Consider the following 21,806-nt stretch of genomic DNA (forward strand, 5'->3'; position numbering starts at 1 on the left):
AATTATTGCCTACACTACCCTCTATTTGTGTTAACAGATTTAGCACTTTTCAAAGAGGACCAATAGAAGCAACCAAATCATTCCATCACCTAAGCTAAATCAGAATTTGATAATTATCCTACAGTGATAATTTTAAACAAGTGCTTTTTATCTCTGGACTACAATGGGCTGTGTTGAAGGCCTGGAATTTGGTCCTAGGTTCATGTACCTTAGAAGGCACATCAAACCTATTTTCACTTGCCAGAGAGCTAAGCAGAGAAGGATGCATGTTGAAATCTTGAAATCCAGAATGTGCCTGGTCTCTTCTTGAGCACTCTGCTCTTTCTCCTGCATGTCAGTCAATGGAATAAATACCTTTTCACATCTTGAAAGACATGAATAACTAGATTATCCTGAAACCATGAACAATAGCAAGGTTGGCAAATCAAGGATGGAAGGATAGCAGATTAATCCACAGTAATGGCTGTTTTAAGCCACAGTGTTTTAAGACTGTTAGGAACCTACCCTTGAAAATTAGGATTTTTCTATAGTCTGAAGATGGAAGGCAAGATAACAGAAAAAGGGATATTGATTTTGGAATTACATTAAAGAGAATAAAAGAAATCTTCACTAAGAAGAATTTCTGTCCTGCTTTTAATGCTCTTTAATTCCTACAGTAATCATTGTTTTAAATAGCAATCAGTTCTAGAGGAGTTCAATAAAAATAATTGAATCTTGTATTAAATAATGCACTACCCGCTATGGTTTCATTAAAAGTCAATTCAATAATTGGTATGGTTCCTAAGGTATTTTTATACAGATAAATTAACTTAATGGAACTTTTCATTTAATACACTAGCTGTTTTTCCTGCCATAAGGTGATATTAAACATTGGAAAATTAATTCTCAAATGCTCCACTTTCTAGGAGGAGAGAATGAATTACGTAGGCAGCTATCTTTTCCTTCCCCTCCTGTTGAGCTGAGATGGAACAATTCCAGAGTCAGTAAACTAGGAACAATTTAGAGTGGGAAGTACAGAGCAGAAATAGACAACTGGTGGTCACAACCAGGAAAAGGATTTTACTTCCGTTACTTTACATAACAATGGTTATTTGCTTCTGCTCCTCTGCTATGCATAATATTCATCTTTAGCTGAATTCTACAACTTGGTTTGTTTTCATTGCAGGATATCTTATATCTTCATAAATCTTCAGAGGAGGTAAACAGTGTCCTTCTGGCATACCAGGGACAGAGTATGAATGAGACACTCAGTAATCTCACTGAGAGAATCAACCAGATAGAAAGCAATGTGGTTGCTCTGGTGAGGTATAAAATACAGCAAACCTGACCTCCAGCTTGGTAAGTCTTTTCAAATCTATTGTGAAATGTTTTGTGTTGTGCTATGCTTTATTTGTACCTATATGGTATTCTATCACTTCTGAGAACAGTTTTCCAGAATATTTGAGAGGCTGCACTTTTGGAATGTGCTTATTCCATGTCTCTTAGTTTTTTCATTAGGTCTATGATGTCAACAGCACAAAAGTGCTAGACCAGATTTGGAAAGGGAAATGTGGAGGGGTAAGGTTGTCTGAGAAGGCCTCACCAGAAGTTTTTGGAGGAGATGACAATTTCATTGTTACCAGTGATAATAATGGTAGGAAGTTCCAGCACATACTTTCAAAGGAGGTCTTGTTGATCTTTCTAAGTCATAAAGCAGGAGCAGTAAAGAGACACTTACCCCAAATCTTTTGTTATTTCTTCTCTGGGGATTGGCGAGTAATGGGAGTGAATCCAGGGGTACTCAACCACTGAGCCACATCCCTAGCTCTTTTTGGTATTTTATTTAGAGTCAGGGTCTCACCAAGTAAATTAGTGCCTCACTAAGTTGTTGAGACTGGCTTTGAACTCTGCATCCTCTTGCCTCAGGCTCCTGACTTATTAGGATTTCAGGCATGGGCCACCAAATCTGGCTGTCTTTTGCTATTTCTTTAAGCCTGGATTTGACTCTCAGATTCATAGTTACTTTTCTCTGTATATTTGAAGGAATATTTTTCTTATAATGTCAGGAAATCCATTTAAAACAGATCAGGTCAGACCAGCTCAACTTATGAGGTCGCTGATTCCAGTCCCTTATTTTACATATAAGAAAACCGAGTAACCTACTGTGTTGTTTAATATTATAAGTCCTTTTCTAAGATAAAGGAAAAACCAGGGAGATGGTTACTCAAATACTACAATGTCATCTGAGATGCACCTTGCATTTGAGAAGTTCAGAGGATATGAGGTTGAGAGGTAGTGAACTTGGAGTAGAACCATAGTGCAGACATTTTTTGATGTAATGCTTTTCATCTTATTCTTTTTATCCTTTGCATTTTGATATCATCTAAAGTCATATATTTAACATTTTCAAGAATTGTAACCTGGGCTCTTATTGAATTTTCTGCCTCTGACAATTTTTTTTAAACCTCACTTAGAGAATAAGCAAATTTAAAAGCTAGATAGTAAGTGTTGAGTACAAAATGGTAAGAGTTGGTTACTATTAGATAGTAGTGGTTTCAGCAGTTTTTCACAATTTAACATAAAATATACACCACAACACCAAGAATATACTTTTGCCTAAAATTCTTGACTTGATTTTTCACACCCTTTACATTTTTAAGTGTCATCTCCATGTACCTGTCCCATTTCCTAACTAATCTAAGGATCCTAACCAGATACAATTTGTTCTTACCATTCTTCAATCATTTAATACCTTTTTTTCTTTACCTGTATTCATATTGGAGCTCCCTAAATAGAGTGACCTTCTGTACAGTAACTATTAATGTAGAAGTAGCAATAGAAGAGAGAAAAATCAATACATATTGAATAAAAGAAATAAGAGATGAACTGATGTTCTAATGCTCCTGAGTACAGGCCTCTCCACAGAAGCATAAGCAGTTAGAAAATTGCATTATAGAAGGAACACATTGTCTCCCTTTTCATAATTAAATTTATTTTTCTGTGCCATTGTAGATCATCCTGGGAATAAAACAAAGTGTAGGGTAAAAATTTTTTTAAACGATTTAAGCAAATAAGACTGAATTAGAACTATTATAGCTCCTTTAGGTTTCTGACAATTATTGCCATCAGTTGACTGCAGGGAGAACAGAGGGAAGTGTGGGGCATACTTATGGTTTGTTTTTGTTCAGGTGTTGTTGTTATTGTTTTGGAGGGTTCTTTAGAGTGTTATGAGCATAAATATTTGCCTCAAGTAGTCTGTTCATGAGGCTGCATGAGATATTTAGGACAGATATTTAGTAGAGTGACCTAGCTCCTAAAAACCAATATCCTCCTCATTTAGGAAAAAGGTGTCAAACATGTACCTGAGAAAGGTTCCATTTTTTTTTTTTACTACTGACCTTGCATGCCCTCTCCCATCAGCCAAATGTTCATAGCCAAACAAATCACCTGGAGCATAATGTTACCTTAATGTTCTAGCCTCAAATCCAGATAGACACACATCAACACTGAACAACACAGGTATCCCTGATATTTCTTCATTCATTTCTTCAGTGCCTTTAGAGGGAACTTTCTTAGGGTCAGAAAACTTAGTGGAGACTCAAGTGAGGTCTGAATTATACATTAAATCTTCCTTGATCTTTGTTTTGGGCAGAAGGAAGATACTCCATTTTCTCAGGTATCCAAGCTATGACAGAAACTGCAGCTGATCAGTACTCTCACAATCAAACCTGACAGCAATAAGCCTTCGGAGACTGCAGATAAAAGTGAATGCTGAGCTGGCTTCTGAATATTTCACGCAGGCTGGATCAGCTGCCTCCCACATAGGGAGTGAGAAAGGTGTTTCACCAGCTCTGATGGAACCAAATGAGTGATACCTTAGCACACAAAAGTGAAGCTGATGAACTTTGCTTCCATTTAGAAAAATCCCATTTTGTGCACGATTTTTAATTTAGTCTATTAAGGGAAGAATGGGGAATATTCAGCTGGAAATATATTTCTCCATGCTCTCTGCATACAATAATAGCCAAAACTGTTAGTGTCATAACATATCAAAACAGTCCTATATGTTGTTGATGGGACTCTTTATTTCTGTATAAAATTTACGTAAAAATAAATTTTAGTCCTTCTGAAAATTATTAACATATAATGGTAGGATTATTGGATTAGAAGGGCACTTGACTTTGGGTAGGGACACAATAGTTAATATTAGCAAATGAATTTACCTCATTATGGACATAACAAAGGCACTAAACTGTGTTGGTTTTGACTCCTCCTCCAATAAATGTTATTCAGTTAGAAAAACCAACATAGCCTCCCCTTGACTTCTTTTGGTTTGGAAACAGAACTACAATGGAGGGCTTGTGCCAAACTTTGGTGCTACATAATCTTATGCTAACACTGTTGTAGCACCAGATTACCTGGTAGCAGTACTTTCTGACCAGGCTTATTGCGTATCTCCCAGCATATTAAAGATCTTTAAAATCCAACTTCTATTGCTATTGTCACTTGGTTACCTAAACTCTTACCATGTAAATACGTATGATGCTAACTTGTACTATGGCTTAAGTATCCCTTATCAAAAATGTTTGGTACTGGGAATGTTTTAGATTTTCAGATTTTGTAATATTTTCAATATATAATAAGATATTGTGGATGTGGGTAGCCAAGTCTCAACATGAAACTGGTTTATGTTTCATATACACCTTATAAATGTAGTCTGATAGGTATTGTGGGAGGGTGGGAATCATTTTATTATTATTATTATTATTATTATTATTATTATTATTATTATTATTATTATTTTGTTCTGGGGCTTGAACTGAGGATCTCACAAATGCTAGGCAAGCAGTTTTCCCTGAGCTACATCCCAAGCACCTGATAGTAATCTTATGCAATATTTTTATACACCTCTTGTTTTTGGGAGGGATTTGGGATTTAACCCAATGGTGTTTAACTACTGAGCCATATCCCCAGCCTGTTTTACATTTTTTAAGAGATTGTCTTACTGTATTGCTTAGGGCCTCACTAAATTGCTGAAGCTGGACTTGAACTCAAGATCCTCCTGCCTCAGCCTCCTGAACTGCTGGGATTATAGGCATGTGCCACCATGCCCAGCACACATTCATTTAGTCTGTGTTTCATCACAGGAGATCACATGTGGAATTTTCCAGTTGTTTCATGTTGGCACTCAAAACCTTATTTTGGAGCACTTCAGATTTTTCATTAGTTAGGTTCAACCTGTATAACATATTCCAGTGGAAATTCTACTTGAAAACTCAATGTAATATAATCTTGATTTGCCTTCATTTATCTATAGACATCTCAATACAAGCCTTGAACTTCAAAAAATCACTGTGCTTCTTATATCAGAGAAAACATTTGTTTTTTTTTGTTTGTTTGTTTTTTGGATTGTCTAACTTCACTTAGCATTCTTCTCTAATGTCATCCATTTACCTGCAAATGCCATGATTTTATTCTCTTTAATTGCTGAATAATATTCCATTATGTATATATACCACATTTTTTATTCATTCATGCAATGAAGGGCATCTAGATTGGCTTCACATTTTAACTATTGTGAATTGTGCTGCTATAAATATTGATGTGGCTGTGTCCCTGTAGTATGCTGTTTTTAAATCTTTGGGGTATAAACCGAGGGGGATAGTGAGGTCAAATGGTGGTTCCATTCCCAGTTTTACAAGGAATCTCCATAGTGCTTTCCATGTTGGCTTCAACAATTTGCAGTCCCACCAGTATGCTACTTAATTCTCAACTATTTATCTTAATTACATAGCAATTGCCCTAAAAATTACCTTTGATATTAGTTTAATTTGGTGTTAATTTGATGATACTAAAGCATTCTGTGTTCACTAAAATAAGTACAGACTTTCACATCAAAGCCATCAGAATTGCCAAAAGTTTTACAATTTCTTGGAGATCAAATTGAGAAAGCTGCCTCTTCTGCTACATTATCAGTTCTGTGAGAAAGGCTGTGTTGTGGTCTGAGTTTGGCTTTTATTTTAAATCCTTTTACCTGTTTAGTCTGGCAGGTACTTAGTTTTTTTTTTCCTTAGTTTCCCAAAGCACTATTTTATTTGGTCTATTTATTCTATTGCCTTATATATATGAATGACATAATGTTTATTTAACGAGCCTTTTTATAAGTGAGACAGGCAACAGATACTATAGAAAGAGAAGACACAAAGGAATTGAGTTCTGGGCTTCAAGATGACTGCAGAGTACCCAGCACTTGGAATGGGTCTGAGGCAACAAAGCTGAGGTGCGGATAGCTTTCCCCTGCTGCTTGCTGATTTGCTTTCTGCTGAAATTTCTATGCTTTGCATTGCTGGACATGATCCCTCATGCTCCCCTGGATGGTCCTGCTGGTCGAAGTTGAGGATTTGGATAATGATGGGCTCATACTTGTAATGGCTTCTTTAACTATTTCTAATGACAGCATTTGTTTGCTTCACACCTCACTGGCTTTCTTACCAAAATCAAGTAGATGTCTCAGGTATCCTGAGATTTATAGAGAGTGTGTTGTTTATTTTATGAACCTAACTTGCCTTGTTTTCTCATATTAAGGAATGAAAATATACTTTCTTTCTAGTGGAGCTATTTTGGTAACATAGCAATTTTGGTTGTTTAGACAGTGAATTCAAGGTTACACGACTCTCTTTGAGCTTTATTTTATATCAGTGATATAGCCATTATAATTTATCTGAACAAAGCATTTTCTCTTTTCTCTCACTGTGTCTTACTAATGCCTCTCCCCACTCCTTTGGTTATTAAGAGAGAAAAAAAAATCTGCTTTGTTCCCTATGTTTATGGATTCCTTCCTCCTTTGAAATCAAGGGCTATCAGAAAGTGTGAACAAAGCAATGTTCTAGAATTTATTTTCTGAATTAGAGTATTGGGCCTGAGAAAGTGATCTTGGGGTTTAGGCATCTGCAGGGTTGTAGAGGGCAAGGAGAAGAGAGGCCAAGGTGAAGGAAGAGTGAATCTCCACCCCTGTTCTACCAGAGAAGATCCATTTAATCTTATTCTATATTTTGAGATACAATATAAGATGTTTTTACAAGGGGAAAATGTTTACAATTATCTTTAAAAAAATAAAAAGGCTTAAAAATCCATTGGAAGAGGTCATATAAATAGGGATATAGCTTTTCTTGCCTTTGCTGCACCTAATCTCTTCAGCCCACACACAGGAGAATAAAAAGAAAAGAAAAATTTATCTCCGTGTTCACTAAGTTCTGAGAATCACTATCACACACAAGTTTGTGCATACACACAAACACATACATACACACACACACACACACACACACACACACACACACACACCATACTCCACAAAATAGACAAAAATTGGTCCTACCTCTCCAGGCAATCCACATTAAAAGTTTAAATCAATTAAGGTGAGTGGGTTTGCTCAGTTCAAAAGTAAATGGAGGTAATTTGTGTGACAGAACAGGGCTTTCTTATCTTTAAACTTAGGTCAAATAGTTCATAATTATCTTCGTCTCTCCTTTTAGAACCATTTCCAGAGAGTATATCAAAAAACTAACAAAAAACACCTTTTAATGTTTTTTTTTCTTTTGTTTTGTTTTTTTTAAGGGAGGAGCACTCAAAATACTTCCCCTGTTTGGGGAAAGCTAGGCCCCTAGCTCTGCCACCCAGCCTCCAGTATAAGGCCATTTTAAAGCCCTAGGTAATATCTGTAGCATCAGGTGCCTAATGTCACAAAGGAGAAGTGCTATTCAGGGAACACAAGAGAGCTGACAATGAAAGACCCTTTCAACAGAGGGTGGACTGAAATACAGACAATATTCAGATCTTGTTTGAGCATCAACTCTGATAGAAGACTAAAGAATTAAAGAAGTGGTGTTTTTTTTTTTCATTTGATATTGTGAAACTTCTATTACGTTACAATTAACATACTTAAAGTGAAATCTCATTCAGAGTAATGAGTTATAGCAACTTTTGGCATATCTTAAAGCTAAATTTCTTTGTAATATTGATCATACTTTCCTTAAAATCATGCATGCATACACAGAGGCACAAAGTACTGATTAAAAAGTACACGTGTATATATGCTGTTTATCGTTATGAATTATAAATCATACAATTATAAATCATTCATACATCTACATTTTTATGTGATAAATATATTTAGGAATCCTTAAAGATATGTAAAAATATATATTATATATGTATACATGCAAATGTAACATCAAAATTCTCTTCATTCTGAGTAATGAAGACTTTCTTTTTTTCAGTTATATATAACACTATGTGCCAAAAACTTCTAGTCAGTTCAATCTTTCAAAGTGTAGGATTTGGATCCTCTTTTGATTTCAACATTTATGTTTTATTTTTTTTCCCCATTCAGAGTTCAGCAAGTTTTAAAAAAAAAAAAAAAAAAAAAAGAAATCATTCCTAAAATCATCTGAATACCATAAAAAAATTGGGCTTTTTTTTTATTAAAATAAGCCAAATTTGGAAGTGACTTGTGAATTACATGTTCTTCTCGGTGATTGAGGAATAAATGGGTATAGTTTAGAAATCCATTGGCTTGTTGTCAAGTACCAATCAGCAAATGACAAAATCTGTGCTCAGCAGAACAAAGTATAGCAAGCACTATGGATGTGATTATAAAACAAAATGGAAATTGGATTCCACAATAGTTATCTTTTGAGGGATTATTAGCAGATGACTAGGAAGATAATAATGTATGAGAGCAAATATGAGAGCAAAAGCAAATTTTTGAAGATTCTATGCTTTGATTTATATTACCTATTAATAATGCCTAACTTCTATATGATAAAAGTGAGTATCTTCCACTATAATTAAGTATAATTTCTGAAGTACTTTAAATGTTTAACTATTTTAAAATATATTTAAAAAATACTTAATGAGAGATAAGGAAAGTTAACATTTAAATAATAAAAATTAAATAAAAAAATTATAAGTGTTTGGGGCTGGGGATGTGGCTCAAGTTGTAGCGCGCTTGCCTGGCATCATGTGGCCTGAGTTCAATCCTCAGCACCACATACAAAGATGTTGTGTCCACTGAAAACTAAAAAGTAAATATTAAAATTCTCTCTCTCTCTCTCTCTTTAAAAAAATTTATAAGTGCCATGTTATATACATTTGTTAAATTTATGAACTCCCCAAACCATAATCTATATTTTAAAAGACTAATTTTAATTCTTGCAAATTAAAAATCAGTAAGTTAACAAAATATCTCATTATGTCTTTAATTATCTAACTTATTAATTATTATTCATTATATATGTTTATATTCTTGTTTCCCAAGGACATTTATCACTTCTTTGATGTGGAACTATAAACACAATTATGTAAATATTATCTATTTTAGACATTCTTCAACAAACATTTTAATTAATCATGATAAAATGATTAAAATCTACTAAGGAAACACATTTCTGTCTCATTTAAATGATAGAAATGTGGTAATTCACTTTAGAAATTCAAATATTTTTAGACAAAATACATTTCAATTTCTTGATGTGCAATGAGAATGCACTAAATATCACTATATACAATCTAACTAAAATTTTACTCAATAAAATATTACATAAGAAACTGAAGAGGTGTGGAACAGATGTTATGGAAATTGGTGTTTCTATAAATATTGGGAAAAAATATTGAATATCTAATATTCCCAAGAGCTCAGACACAAGATATCTGTTAAAATCATGGCATACTTTAAAGAACTCCCACCTTCTCTTGATTTCTACCTGGGTCCCAATAAGGTGTTGTCACAGTTTTCACATGATGCCTCACTGTAGTTAAAGGTGAGTGGAACAGAGAGGCATATGACCTAAGATAGAGATGTAGTCTAATTCAAAATCTACCTAATAAGGATCACAGAAAGTAATTCCCACTGTCTAGTATACTCCCTGTTGTAGGAAGATAAGGAGTTAACCAGAATACTAAAGAGAGATTTTTTAAAGTTGTAAACTAGAACAGAAGCTATGAGATTGAAACAAAACCAACAAAACAAATAATAAATATAGAGTTGGGATCAAATGAGCATGAGTCAGTTATTTACTAGCTATATCATTTTGGTTCAGCTATGTCAGGGGAAATTTTAGTTGGAAACCTATAAAAATTTTTCAAACTGATGAAAAATGTATATAAAGTATAAAATATTACTACCTGGCAAATCAAATAGGCAATATATGTTAGCTAGTATTATTATTACTCCTATTAGATATTTAATGACATTTTTGTCACCCAACTGCTTTCTATTACCTGAGTTAACAGGGTGTTTAGACATTCCTGTGTTTCTATCAAATCTGACTTTCTAATGGTTCCTGAGTATCTGTAAGTTCTAGCTGCAAATACAAGATTTTGATTTCTCTTTTCCCACATGTACTTGAATTAACTCAAGTAAGAAATACACTTTATTGTTGTTGCTGTTCTTAAGAGTGTGTAACATAAATAAGAATTACAAGGAAAATAATTGAAAATGTGATTTATCAGAAGCTGCATTCCACTGCTCTGTTTCTCTGTCAAGATACACACTTGAGTATAGCAGTCTTTTTTGTCCTTCTGCTATGATATAAAGAAGGAACTGGATTGAGAGATATTTAGATCTTACTTTTTGAATTAGTTCATACTATTTAAAAGAAAGTTTTCAATAAAATTATTTTCAATGTATGTGTGAGACCTTGCTTATGCCCAAACTAATTATTAAAAACTTTCATCAATTTGATTTTAAATATTCTGTATAGTTCCAAAGATATAAAGAAAATTATTTCATTTTGAGAAATTTTTGGGTTGGGCCAAATGTTTGCAAATTTATGCAAATGTCCTATAATAAACAGAAGGAAAATGACACTACTGTCAATGGCGAAAAAAATATTGGGTAGTTATGTGAAGGTGTGAAGGGAAGAATAAAAGTCCACATTTTAAACTAAAATTCACATTTCACTTGACTTATGTATTGTTTATTTACATTCAAATTATATACTTAATTGATATGATAAACTGTAAGTATTCCTTCTCTGATGAAAATTTTAACCGTGGAAATTTCTACAAACCTAAGTTGGCTACTCAAGAAATATATATAACTGAAACTCTAATTCAAGAAAAAGCACCAGTTCCAGGGACATCCAGAGTTCTAATAACCTGTGGTCTTTTCCTTGCCTCATTTCCACAATATCCCAAACAGTCACCCAGTTCAGAATGCATGCTATGTGTTGTAAGCACATAATTACAGAAAGAGTTTTAACATCTCCTTAATATTTGTCTATTTCAGTGATTTACAGTGGGAAATAAAGCTAAAAACCTTTCTCTCATCCTAATGTCTCAAACAGCTCCTTCGGTGGGACTATAATTTAAGTGTACAAAACACCTGCACTAGTATTCGTTAGTTTATGTAAATATGAAAAGTGTGAACTCAGTGGATTTTCACATTGATACAAATGTGAAAATCAACAGATTAATACAACCCATGTCACAAAAGTTTCATGTAACTTAAAAAAAGAAAAAAGTTTTATAAATGAGAGGGTGGGACACTAGGTTCCAAACTAATCTCCCAGGCTTTCTTCTGGGCAAGTGGCTCAGGGCTCTGTCCTCATTTTCCTCATCTACAAAAGTGAACATCAGAGGCTGGGACTGTAGCTAAGTGGTAGAGCACTTGCCTGGTACATACGAGGATCTAGGTCCAATCCTCAGCACCATGTTAAAGAAATAAAATAAAGTTATTAAAAAAACGTGAACATAAGCCAAGGGCATCTCTAAAATCTTCCCAGTGCTAATATATTTTAAATACAGTTCTGTATATACATATACACTGAATAATTATGAAAGGTTTGACTTTTTCTTTCAAAATTTTCTGTAGAGAATTTTAGTTTCCTTAAGATACATTAAATTCATACTTAATGCTCTTATCTTGTGCTTGAACAAATTACTTCTACTTTATTTATCTACTTTCTAATTTGTTTACTTTTTTAATTTCAAAGAACTAAATTGCAAATTCAAGGATTAAAACACATCTACCGCTTTATATATTCAAGTATTCTGGCAATATAAATCATACCTTAGTAAAGTTGACTTTAAAAAATATGACAAAGTTTCTTAATTCAATTTTAAAATATTCATTGTAACATGCTTTTAAAAATTTGGGATAAGGCGATTTAATTTGGGATTAAGAGATGAAGCCTGGCTGAAATGATTATTCAAACCTACAATACATCTATTATATATATGTATATATATATATATATATATATATATATATATATATATATATATATATATATATATAAATTTAAATCAGGCAGTGATTTTCTTTCTCTTTTTTTAGTACCACTACTAATTCCAGAGATTTTTGAGTAAAAACCTTTTATGTTGGCATGTTACAAATTTATATACTTATGTATAACAACCTTGTTATTGTTTCTGGTGTTAAATCACATATTATTCTATTATTTTGACTTCAAATACATTTACTTATTAACAATATAATGAAGATGTTTTACTTGGCATCTTCCTTCAGTTCCTCAAATCAGAGGGAAAAAATTTTGAAGAGAGATATGCCAAGCAGGATACATGTACTTCCTCACTGATTTGATTTTCAGATCCTCTGCATCAAAATCACTGGAATGTGGATTAAGTAAGCAATTTTTGGTTGTTGGTTAGCATCTCTTGCTGTTAAGATACAGAAACCAAAATTTGATATAGGTCTTCATGCAATCTTTAGGCACATTAAAGTTTGGGGATCTCTAATGCACAGTGTCCATGTTCCTCTGTTAATATTAAATCATGTGTTTATATAATTCAGACATTATTCTAAAAAAATTTTATCTTCATTACATTTAAAGCAATTCAATACATGACTCAGAGTATCCTTGAACTAAAACAACTAGATCTCTTTTATTAATAAAAGACCCCAATTATTGACACTAAAGCCCAATTGTGCTATTGAGGAAAATGTCTAGTATCTTGCCATTGACTCTTCTTCCATGTTTTTCTTTACAGATTGCATCAGTTCCTACAGAAACAGACCCAAGTGTAGTGGGCTCTGATTTATTACTGTTACTTGGGCATTCTTTAAGAGAAAGGATATAAGACCTCAAATGAAAAATTAAGTATAAAAACAGTTATTTAAATGTGAAAAGATTACAATACATTAGAAAATTTAAATCATATTACATAAAAAAAACAATTAATTAAAAAATGAACACAGGGCTGGGGTTGTGGCTCAGTGGTAGAGCGCTCACCTAGCATGCACGAGGCACTGGGGTCTATCCTCAGCACCACATAAATGTAAAATAAAGATATTGTGTCCACCTAAAACTTAAAAATAAATAAATATTTTAAAAATGAACATAATGTTTTTATGAATTAAATCACGGATATAGCTCTATAAAAAATTTTCCCCATATTTATTTTACCTAAAGTGACTTTAATTGTCTATTAATCATGTTTGCTGCAAAGAGATTAGAAATTTAATCTAGTCTTTTCTCTTGAATATTTGATCACGTTTTTATTATCATCTTTGACTTAGAAAAGTTTCCTTAAATCTCATCACATGTTATTGAAAGACCATGGAAAGTACATGATTATCAAATTTTTGGAAACCTCTCTTATAGCTGCAAGATTTGAAAGAATTTTCCACAAATTAACTTCTAACTCTACTTTTCAAATATTGTTCCTTTTTCACTACCTCCATAAAGTGCCACTAAGATAATTCATATTGTGACCTGCCCTCTGGCTCTTTACCTGCATGCTGAAATATTAGGAGAATCCACCCAGTGAGTAGAAGCTAACCATCTGCTTGCTACATGCATATTACATAGTAGTGGTGAAAAACTGAAGTATACAAGGGGTCACATAATTATTTCACTAAACACAATTTAAACATGTTATTTCCTTATTTCCCTCAAATAAGACTCCCAAAATGTCCATAGTAATTCTCATCTCTGACTCATTCTCATTTGTATTCTCACCTTTCTAAGTAATAGGCAATACAGTTCAGTCTTGGTTCTATTTCTTTCTCTTAATATTCTTCAGCAGAATGTAATTCACCACTGACCATTTCACTTCTCTGCTTAAATTCTTCATAAACTCAGAATTTTAAAATGTCCAATATGTGTTAACAAAGAGCAAGGACCTCTAATCTGAGCCCTTGCCTACTATCTCCCTTTTCCTTTTGCAAACTCAGCAGTCTAGTCCAACCTGTCTTATTTGTGGTCTTTCATTACTTCAAGCATTTCCTCATCTCAGTGTTTTGGATTTTATATGTTTTGCTTAGACCACCCTCCTTTCCACTTTCATACCTGATCTACCTTGTAGCTCCATTCTGTGGAATGTGACTCATAAGCCCCATCACAGCTCACTCTTGCACACTTGATCAATTGTCTTAATTACCTACTTTGCTTCCTAGAACATAAGCCTAAACGAAAGCAGGAATTATGTTTTGTTAATCATGCTGCATTACATATATAAATGCACAAGTACTTACAGGAATAAGAAAACTGAAATGAAAAAAAAAATCTAATCGAATCAATATGTTGGGGCATTTTTTCTGAATTCAGTAAATTCTTTAAATTATCTATAATTTGGTTTTCTTATGCATGAAACATGAATAATAATATGTACTTCCTGGTTGTATTTTGAAAATTATAAAATATTACATATGAATCATCATAGTCTGTGGCATTCAAACTGTGTGGTTGCAAAATGAAAGGATATTATTAATACTTATTACAAGATAAAAAATTAGCTTTATCTCCTCAGTTCTTGAAAGTACATTAACTTTGGCTAGCTGAGAATACATTCATAATTTCAATTTCCAAACACTGCTTAAGAAATTCTAATCTTTCCCTGCTCCCTCCCTTGGTACCTCACTTCAGTTCCTTGTCTTTCTACCCTGGAAATCCTGGCCAATGGTCACTTTGATGGTATGGGTAGCTTGACAAGCACTGAAGTCCCATCCTTACACTAATACAGTGATGGTCTTTTCTACTCCTATATGCTATTCTATTCTAATCAGCTTTCTTCTTCACATTATTTTTATAAGAAATAGTAGCTTTTGTTGATAGGGTAATTAGAATGATTACTATACATTTCTTAAACATCCCCTATCTCCAGCTTATTTATCATTTCCTTAAGAACTAATCCCTTTGCAAAATTCTAGTTTATAATCAAAATCTGACTTTGAAATTGACTTATAATAATGGTGCAATTTTATTCTCACATACATGCACATTTGTTAAATAAACAGAACAAATAATGAATAACTGGCAAATAAAAACAATACTATTTAAATCAAGGCAAGTGGATGGCAATATAGTCTTTCACAAAAATACCCTTTTCCTCTCTTCCAAACTGTCTTTTTGTGAGTTTCAAAAGATTGTACTGTTTTGTTAAGTTTAAATAATTTTGATGACTATTTTGACAATGCATTCAGTTGAATCACTCTGTGATCACAAGATTCTTGAGCAGAATCAAAGTCACAGAAAGAGCCTAATGCCATGAATATTAAAGCGCGTCTGAAATACAGTCCATTAGTTGTGAGCCTACTTTTTCTCACAGAACTCTCATCAACAACACAAAAAATGGACTGAATATGTATTTTCAGGCATGATGAGAAAGTAATTCCAAATGTATCATGAATATTAGAGGGAAAGACTCATCAAACATATTGTAAAGTAAAACAGTGACAGAGAAATTCTATATTACCAATTAAATAACATTTGAATAGCTTCTTAGAGTCAAATCCTTCCCTAAGTTCACACTAACCCTAATAACCCTTAGACAAGAACAATTTAGCAATGAGAATGAACATCAAATAAAAGTAGCAATATGAGATTCCAGAAGCAAGCCAATAGAGTAGAAGGATCACTATCATATTTCCATCACCTAGGACATAAAAAGGATTCAATAAATAGTGGTAGAAAAAGAAACATAAATAGCCATTTTAATAGAAGTATTTATAAAAGGTTAGGGTGTTGAGAGGAGGGTACACATTGTTTCTTTCAAGGGTGAAGAAAGGCAGAATGAAATACAAATGGCCTGGACAGGAAGGATGAAGCTGGATTTCTCATGCCTAGACGGGAATGGCACAAGAGGTAAAATCTACACCTGGGAAAAGACTAAAAAAAATCAGAGATATTTCATGAAGAAGAAATAGTTGAAACAAAGTTACAGAAATACAGACTACACACTCTCTCCAGGTAGGGGTCCAGACTTATGAGTGTAGTGAGCTTGACAAAGCTCTGAGATGTGGCAAGACAATGGTGTCCTAGTTATAAAGTACAGTGCTTGGTATGCTTAACTAGATTGGATTTTATTTCATCAATAGAAAAGAAAGACTGAGTATTTAAAAACAGTGTTTTAAAGAAGCATCTGTCTATGTTACAAAATAACTTGGTGAGCAGTTTGGAAAAATAAATAAAAAAAAAAAACTCTTCATGACAATAAGCTCCTTAAGAAGGTATTTCAATACCGCCCCAAGGAAGGGTCTAAACCAAGGTAGTTAAAATAGGAGAGGAGAAAACAAAGTGGTCATTTCAGAAGTAAAACTGGTGGCACCATATGGACCTGTAGGAAAACATAACAGAAAAGCAAGTTTTTGTAATGTCAGTGTTTTTCTGAGTGGATGAACCATAAATGAGCCAGGAAGTGAAAGGAACAAACAAGTAGGAAAGATCATGAGTTCTGTTTGCGTGGTTCAGTCTGAAATTTCACAGATGGAGCAAGGAGGATTGGAACCAACTGATGATGCACGTTTGGAAAGGAGAAAACTAGGAAATCTTCAAATAACTACGATGATGAAAAAGAAAAACCCTACTTATAGTAGCCTGAGGAGGTGCAGATGAGAGAGTAACTGTAGAATGATATTTCCAAAATAAAAAAGAACATACAGGTGAATTAAATTGACTTGAGGCTGGAGGGAATATTCTGGCTTACTTGTTATATTTCTTTCTTTCTTTTTTTTTTTCTAGAAAATAGACATGGAAATAGATCTTACACTTAGGATATAAAACCAAGGATACATAATAGATGTTTTACAGAGAAATCTCATAATGGAGTTAACAGATATAAGATTAGAGTAAAATGTTAAAAAGGTAATCTATAAAAATGGTTTTTGGAAAACAGAAGAACATTTTAATAAGAAGTTAAAGTATGTTATAAAAACGGTGGTAGAGTGGAAGAGAATTGAAGGATTTATTTGATTATTTTGACTGTAGGGTAAGTGGAATTGGGGTAGAAGCGTAACAGGGTAAAACTTTGTAACAGCTCTTGTTTAAAATATTTTTGAAACTGAGAATTAGGCAATGTTCTTAAATAACTCAATTCTGGTTCAGTAATAACATTTGTTTTTGTGGTTAAATTAATATTTCTAAGGTAGCATTCAGTAAACTCTAACAATTCTCTCCCAAGATTTGAACAACATCATTACCCTTGTCTTCAGACTCCTATCAAAGTATTTATTTCTTCTTCTAACTTTTTCTACTTTTATAGGGTTTGGGGTATCACTAACTATTTTCTATCCTAGAGGAAATTATTCTAACACCAAATATATTATCATTGATATCATTGCTTGAAGAAGGTCAGTATCATTGATTCATGTGGCTTGGCATGGATCTTAAGAAGTCAGTAGGATCCATGTTTAGATGCTTGTTCCTCTATGCACATGTTCTATGCCTTTAAAATACCTTGTTTTCTCTTCATTAGGCATTCTAAGAGTATATATATTGTATCAACTGAATAAAAAAGTATATGTAAAATATAGAGGATTTTACAACTATAAACTCTTGGCCAATATTTTTTGGGGGAGGGGGGTAGGTGTACCAGGGATTAAACTCAGAGGCACTCAAACTCTGAGCCACATCCCCAGGACCTATTGTGTGTGTATGTGTGTGTGTGTGTGTATGTGTGTGTGTGTGTGTGTGTGTATGTGTGTGTGTTTTATTTAGAGACAGGGACTCACTGAGTTGCTTAGTGCCCCTCCATTGCTGAGGCTGACTTTGAACGCTAGATCCTCCTGCCTCACCCTCTTGAGAAATTAGGATGGCCAATATTTTTATAAGGTAATATTTCCTCCAGAAAAAATATCATCATTTCACTATTCAGTGTTTGCTGATGCCTCATCCTCTCCCGCCCTACTTGTCTAAGAGCTAGCTGTTTGTATATCTTGCTTTGTTTTTGCTAGTAATGAGAATGAAAGGATATGCACAATTGAAAGAAGAATAGTGAAATTGATTTACTTTGGAAAACAATCAGATTAAACACAGAACAGACTCAGCAGATGAGTGAAGGAGGCAAAAGTAAAATTCAAGAATTAGTAGAATAAAGAGGAAAGAATGAAAGTTTTGTGGAAATCATGGAGGAAAGGATGGGATGTTAGTATGACTTGTTCTGTTTTATGCAATAAATTTTTTTTACTAATTATCATAGGTCTCTAGTACAAATATTCTGGCTATTTCTTTACATGAGACAACACAGGGCTGTGATATCTATTATTTTAAGAGGTTATAAAAAATGAGAGACAATATCTCAGTTGATAAATTATTGTCCAAATTATTTTACTAGAATGAAAAATTTTTATGAACATTTTTAATACTAGATATGTGTTGAATATCTGATAAAAAATCAAAAGAATGAATAATTTTTTTTTCTTCCAGAGACACAATACAATGGAACAAATCCTATGCATACACTATGAAATACCTGCCTAAAAAGTGTTTGTATTTGGGAAAAGAATCCTCTCTATATATTTACCTTTTGAGAAACTAGAATGACTTAAATCCAAAGGCAAATTGAATTGAAATGTTTGTAAGAGGATAAGTAAAAATATTACAACTATTTATATGCACTGATTTAATTTACACTGCTTTAATTTGGTATTTATTAGGATGATTATATGTGGCATTAAATTCAAATTTAAAACTACTTGGAAACACTTGTATAGGTTCATTGTTAATTGTAATTGAAAGCATTTAACTTTTCAGGCATATAAACAGGGAGAAAATGTGAAATGGATATATCTGTTAAATAAATTCATGCAATAAAATTTATATACTCTTGTTATATTTTTTCTGAATTCTTTGTAAGGGTTCATGTTTTCTTATATTTTTTAAATCCTTCTTCTAAGCAGGAAGGATCCCGCAGCTGCTACAGATAAAATTAGCATAACTGGCAAATATTAAAACTGTCACCTAATGGAAGCTTGGGATCACCATTTAGGCCTTCAAGCAATAACCTGCATTATAATTGTGTAACTCATATATCAATTAATTTTATATTACTGTCACACATGACACTAATAGTTAACACTATTTCTCCATGCTACTATCTTAATTAGTATGTATTTGTGCTGAACATGGATATCTCAAGATCAAGTATATTCTATAAGAAAAATAACTAAGCTATTTTGGTGAAATTTGTTAAAAATGTATATATTTAAGAATAGAAAGTTTGGGTCTTATTTTTAAATCTTTGTAATTAATTGTGCATTTGGGCCAATTACTTAAGTGATATATCAAAAATTAGCTTATTCTAATTTGAACACATGAACATATATTTGTTCTCAGTGATTTACCATAAAATAAATAATTTTATGTAAGTAAATTAAACTTGAAAGGGAGAAAGATGCTCTTGCATTTTCAACAACTCATTATTTTGGGGTGGTGGGAGTGTTGGAGGATTCAGAGAAATGAAGTTGATGTTGACATTACTCAGCATTTGTGAAGGACTGGAAAAGACAAACACATTTAGATGATCAGAATATCTGGAGAATATCCCAGGAAATGGACTGGCAGGGAAAAGCAGCAAGTGCTATTCAAGAAACAGTAAGGTACAGCAAGAAGAGATATATTAAAGTGAATTTATAAATTTCATCAAAAAAAATTAGTAGTGATGGGCAGACACCTTACTTTTCAATTGTCCTTTTTCAATCTTTATACTATCTGTTTGTTAGACCAACATTAGAGGATCTTTCTTATCCTTCCACCATTGTGTTTTTCTATAAACCCTGTGGAAAAAATGCAAAAATGTACATATGCAAAATATATCATTGTGAGAAAAATTTTAACTGTCATAATTATATTAAAGTGTCCTTGACCTTAAAAAATGAGTGGAAACACTGATTGATTGTCTTAACATTTCTATAATAATGTTGCCTTTGTGAACACAGATCAGTTGAGGCCACAAAACAAAGTTCTTTGCAGAAACAGAATTTTTTTCTTTCATCTTTGCATCTCCTGGAGTACTTCCTACCATGCTCTGTACATAGTAATGGAAGCCAAGTACTGCTGTCTGCATGAGTATAGAATGGATAGATCGATGTGTAGATGAAGGGATGGAGGGTGGATGGATAGCAGGGTGAATGAAGAGACTAGATGGATAAGCTGAGAATTAATTTTTGTAGTACTGGACAATTAAATCCCACAAACATATTAACCTGAATGATCTTTGATTAAAATGCAGCTAAGAAATCAATTATTTTCCGTCAAATTCAGAATATGCAGTTTTAAATACTGCCAAGAAGAACTGAAACACAGAGGACAAAGTAGGGAATAGGAACAAAAGCTGACTCAAGAAGATTCTTATGAGTTTAGGAAAACAAAGGGGGTGACTTGTCCCCCAGAGTTTCACATCTCATATTTACTTACTAAATGCATTCCTTTGGTACCTACCACCTCTCAGATCTTGTATTAGGAGTGGAAGATAGAGAAATTCAAAGGTATTCTAACTACAATCTAAGCTACATCACTGCCTAGTGAAAACATAGATATATCGAATAAAATATTATCAGTGGAGTTTTCAACAAAATGCAGTGTTAAGGAAGTAGCACCAACATAACCCAGCTGACTTATGACTATGAGAGCACTGCATTCAACCTGGGTACTTGATAGAAGTTGTGATTATTCTCATTGATTTATTTCCCAAGGTCTCACCCTCATGTCTTCCATCTCAGCATGAGGTTACTTCCATCCTGGTTCCTCCCACATCACTCTATTGAATAATGATAAGTCTGGTTTACTTTTGACATTTGGGAGGAAAAAATTAGGGAATCAGTGATAAGCACAACCTTAAATACATCTCCCTTCATAGTCATCATATTTGGACTTTTGATTTCTCACATACATTCTCAGTGATGCTTGTATGGAGGACTTTTCTCAGCATTTTGGTTGAATGATTTAGCATGCCTGAATGACTTGATAATTGAGCATTGATATACACATTGTAACCTTTCAGGATGAATTTCACTTATTTGCTCTCTTAGTGGAGAAAATATGTTTTAAGGCAGGCTAGATTCATTTAGGCCAGAAATCCATTCACTTTCTAGGACAGTAAAAGTGTTACATTTGAGCTGAATTGGACTCTTCTAAAGCATATAGAAAGGAAACTTTAATTGGAGTGGGTGAGAAAAATGATGGAAAAATTTGTATTAGCATTCGGTCTTTCCTTTTTCAGCTAGGAATATTTTGTTAGGTGAACACTCTACCACTGAGCCACAACCCCAGCCCTCTGAAATATTTTGTTACAACTTCAAAAATTTATGAAATTGAGTAATTTGGCCCATTGAGTGCTAGCTTTGGTTTAGATATGAAGTGTTCCCCCAAAGCTTGGGAGACAATGCAAGAAGTTCAGAGGAGATATTATGAGGTTATGAGAGTCTTAACCTAATCAGTACACAAATCCACTGATAGGAATTAACTGGGTGGTAACTTTTAGGCAGGTAGTGTGTGGCTGGAGAAGGCAAGTCCATAAGAGTGTGCCTTAGGTTTATATTTTGTCCTTGGTGAGGGGATCTCTCTTTCTCTGCCTCTTGGTGTCCA

General features: G+C 33.4%; 1 protein-coding gene across 1 annotated transcript in view; it reads left to right on the forward strand.

Annotated features, from left to right (window-relative positions):
• Window positions 1-740: 740 nt before the first annotated feature.
• LOC143386207 (ephrin type-A receptor 6-like) overlaps window positions 741-21,806 on the forward strand; it is a 223,411-nt gene continuing 202,345 nt past the window's right edge. Inside the window, exons 1-3 of the mRNA XM_077108439.1 lie at window positions 741-785; window positions 1,166-1,300; window positions 1,498-1,633. Coding sequence (XP_076964554.1) covers window positions 741-785; window positions 1,166-1,300; window positions 1,498-1,633 — 316 coding nt within the window. The remainder of the gene's footprint in view (window positions 786-1,165; window positions 1,301-1,497; window positions 1,634-21,806) is intronic.

The sequence above is a fragment of the Callospermophilus lateralis genome, unplaced genomic scaffold (assembly GCF_048772815.1).
Source record: "Callospermophilus lateralis isolate mCalLat2 unplaced genomic scaffold, mCalLat2.hap1 Scaffold_741, whole genome shotgun sequence".
Lineage (NCBI taxonomy): Eukaryota > Metazoa > Chordata > Mammalia > Rodentia > Sciuridae > Callospermophilus > Callospermophilus lateralis.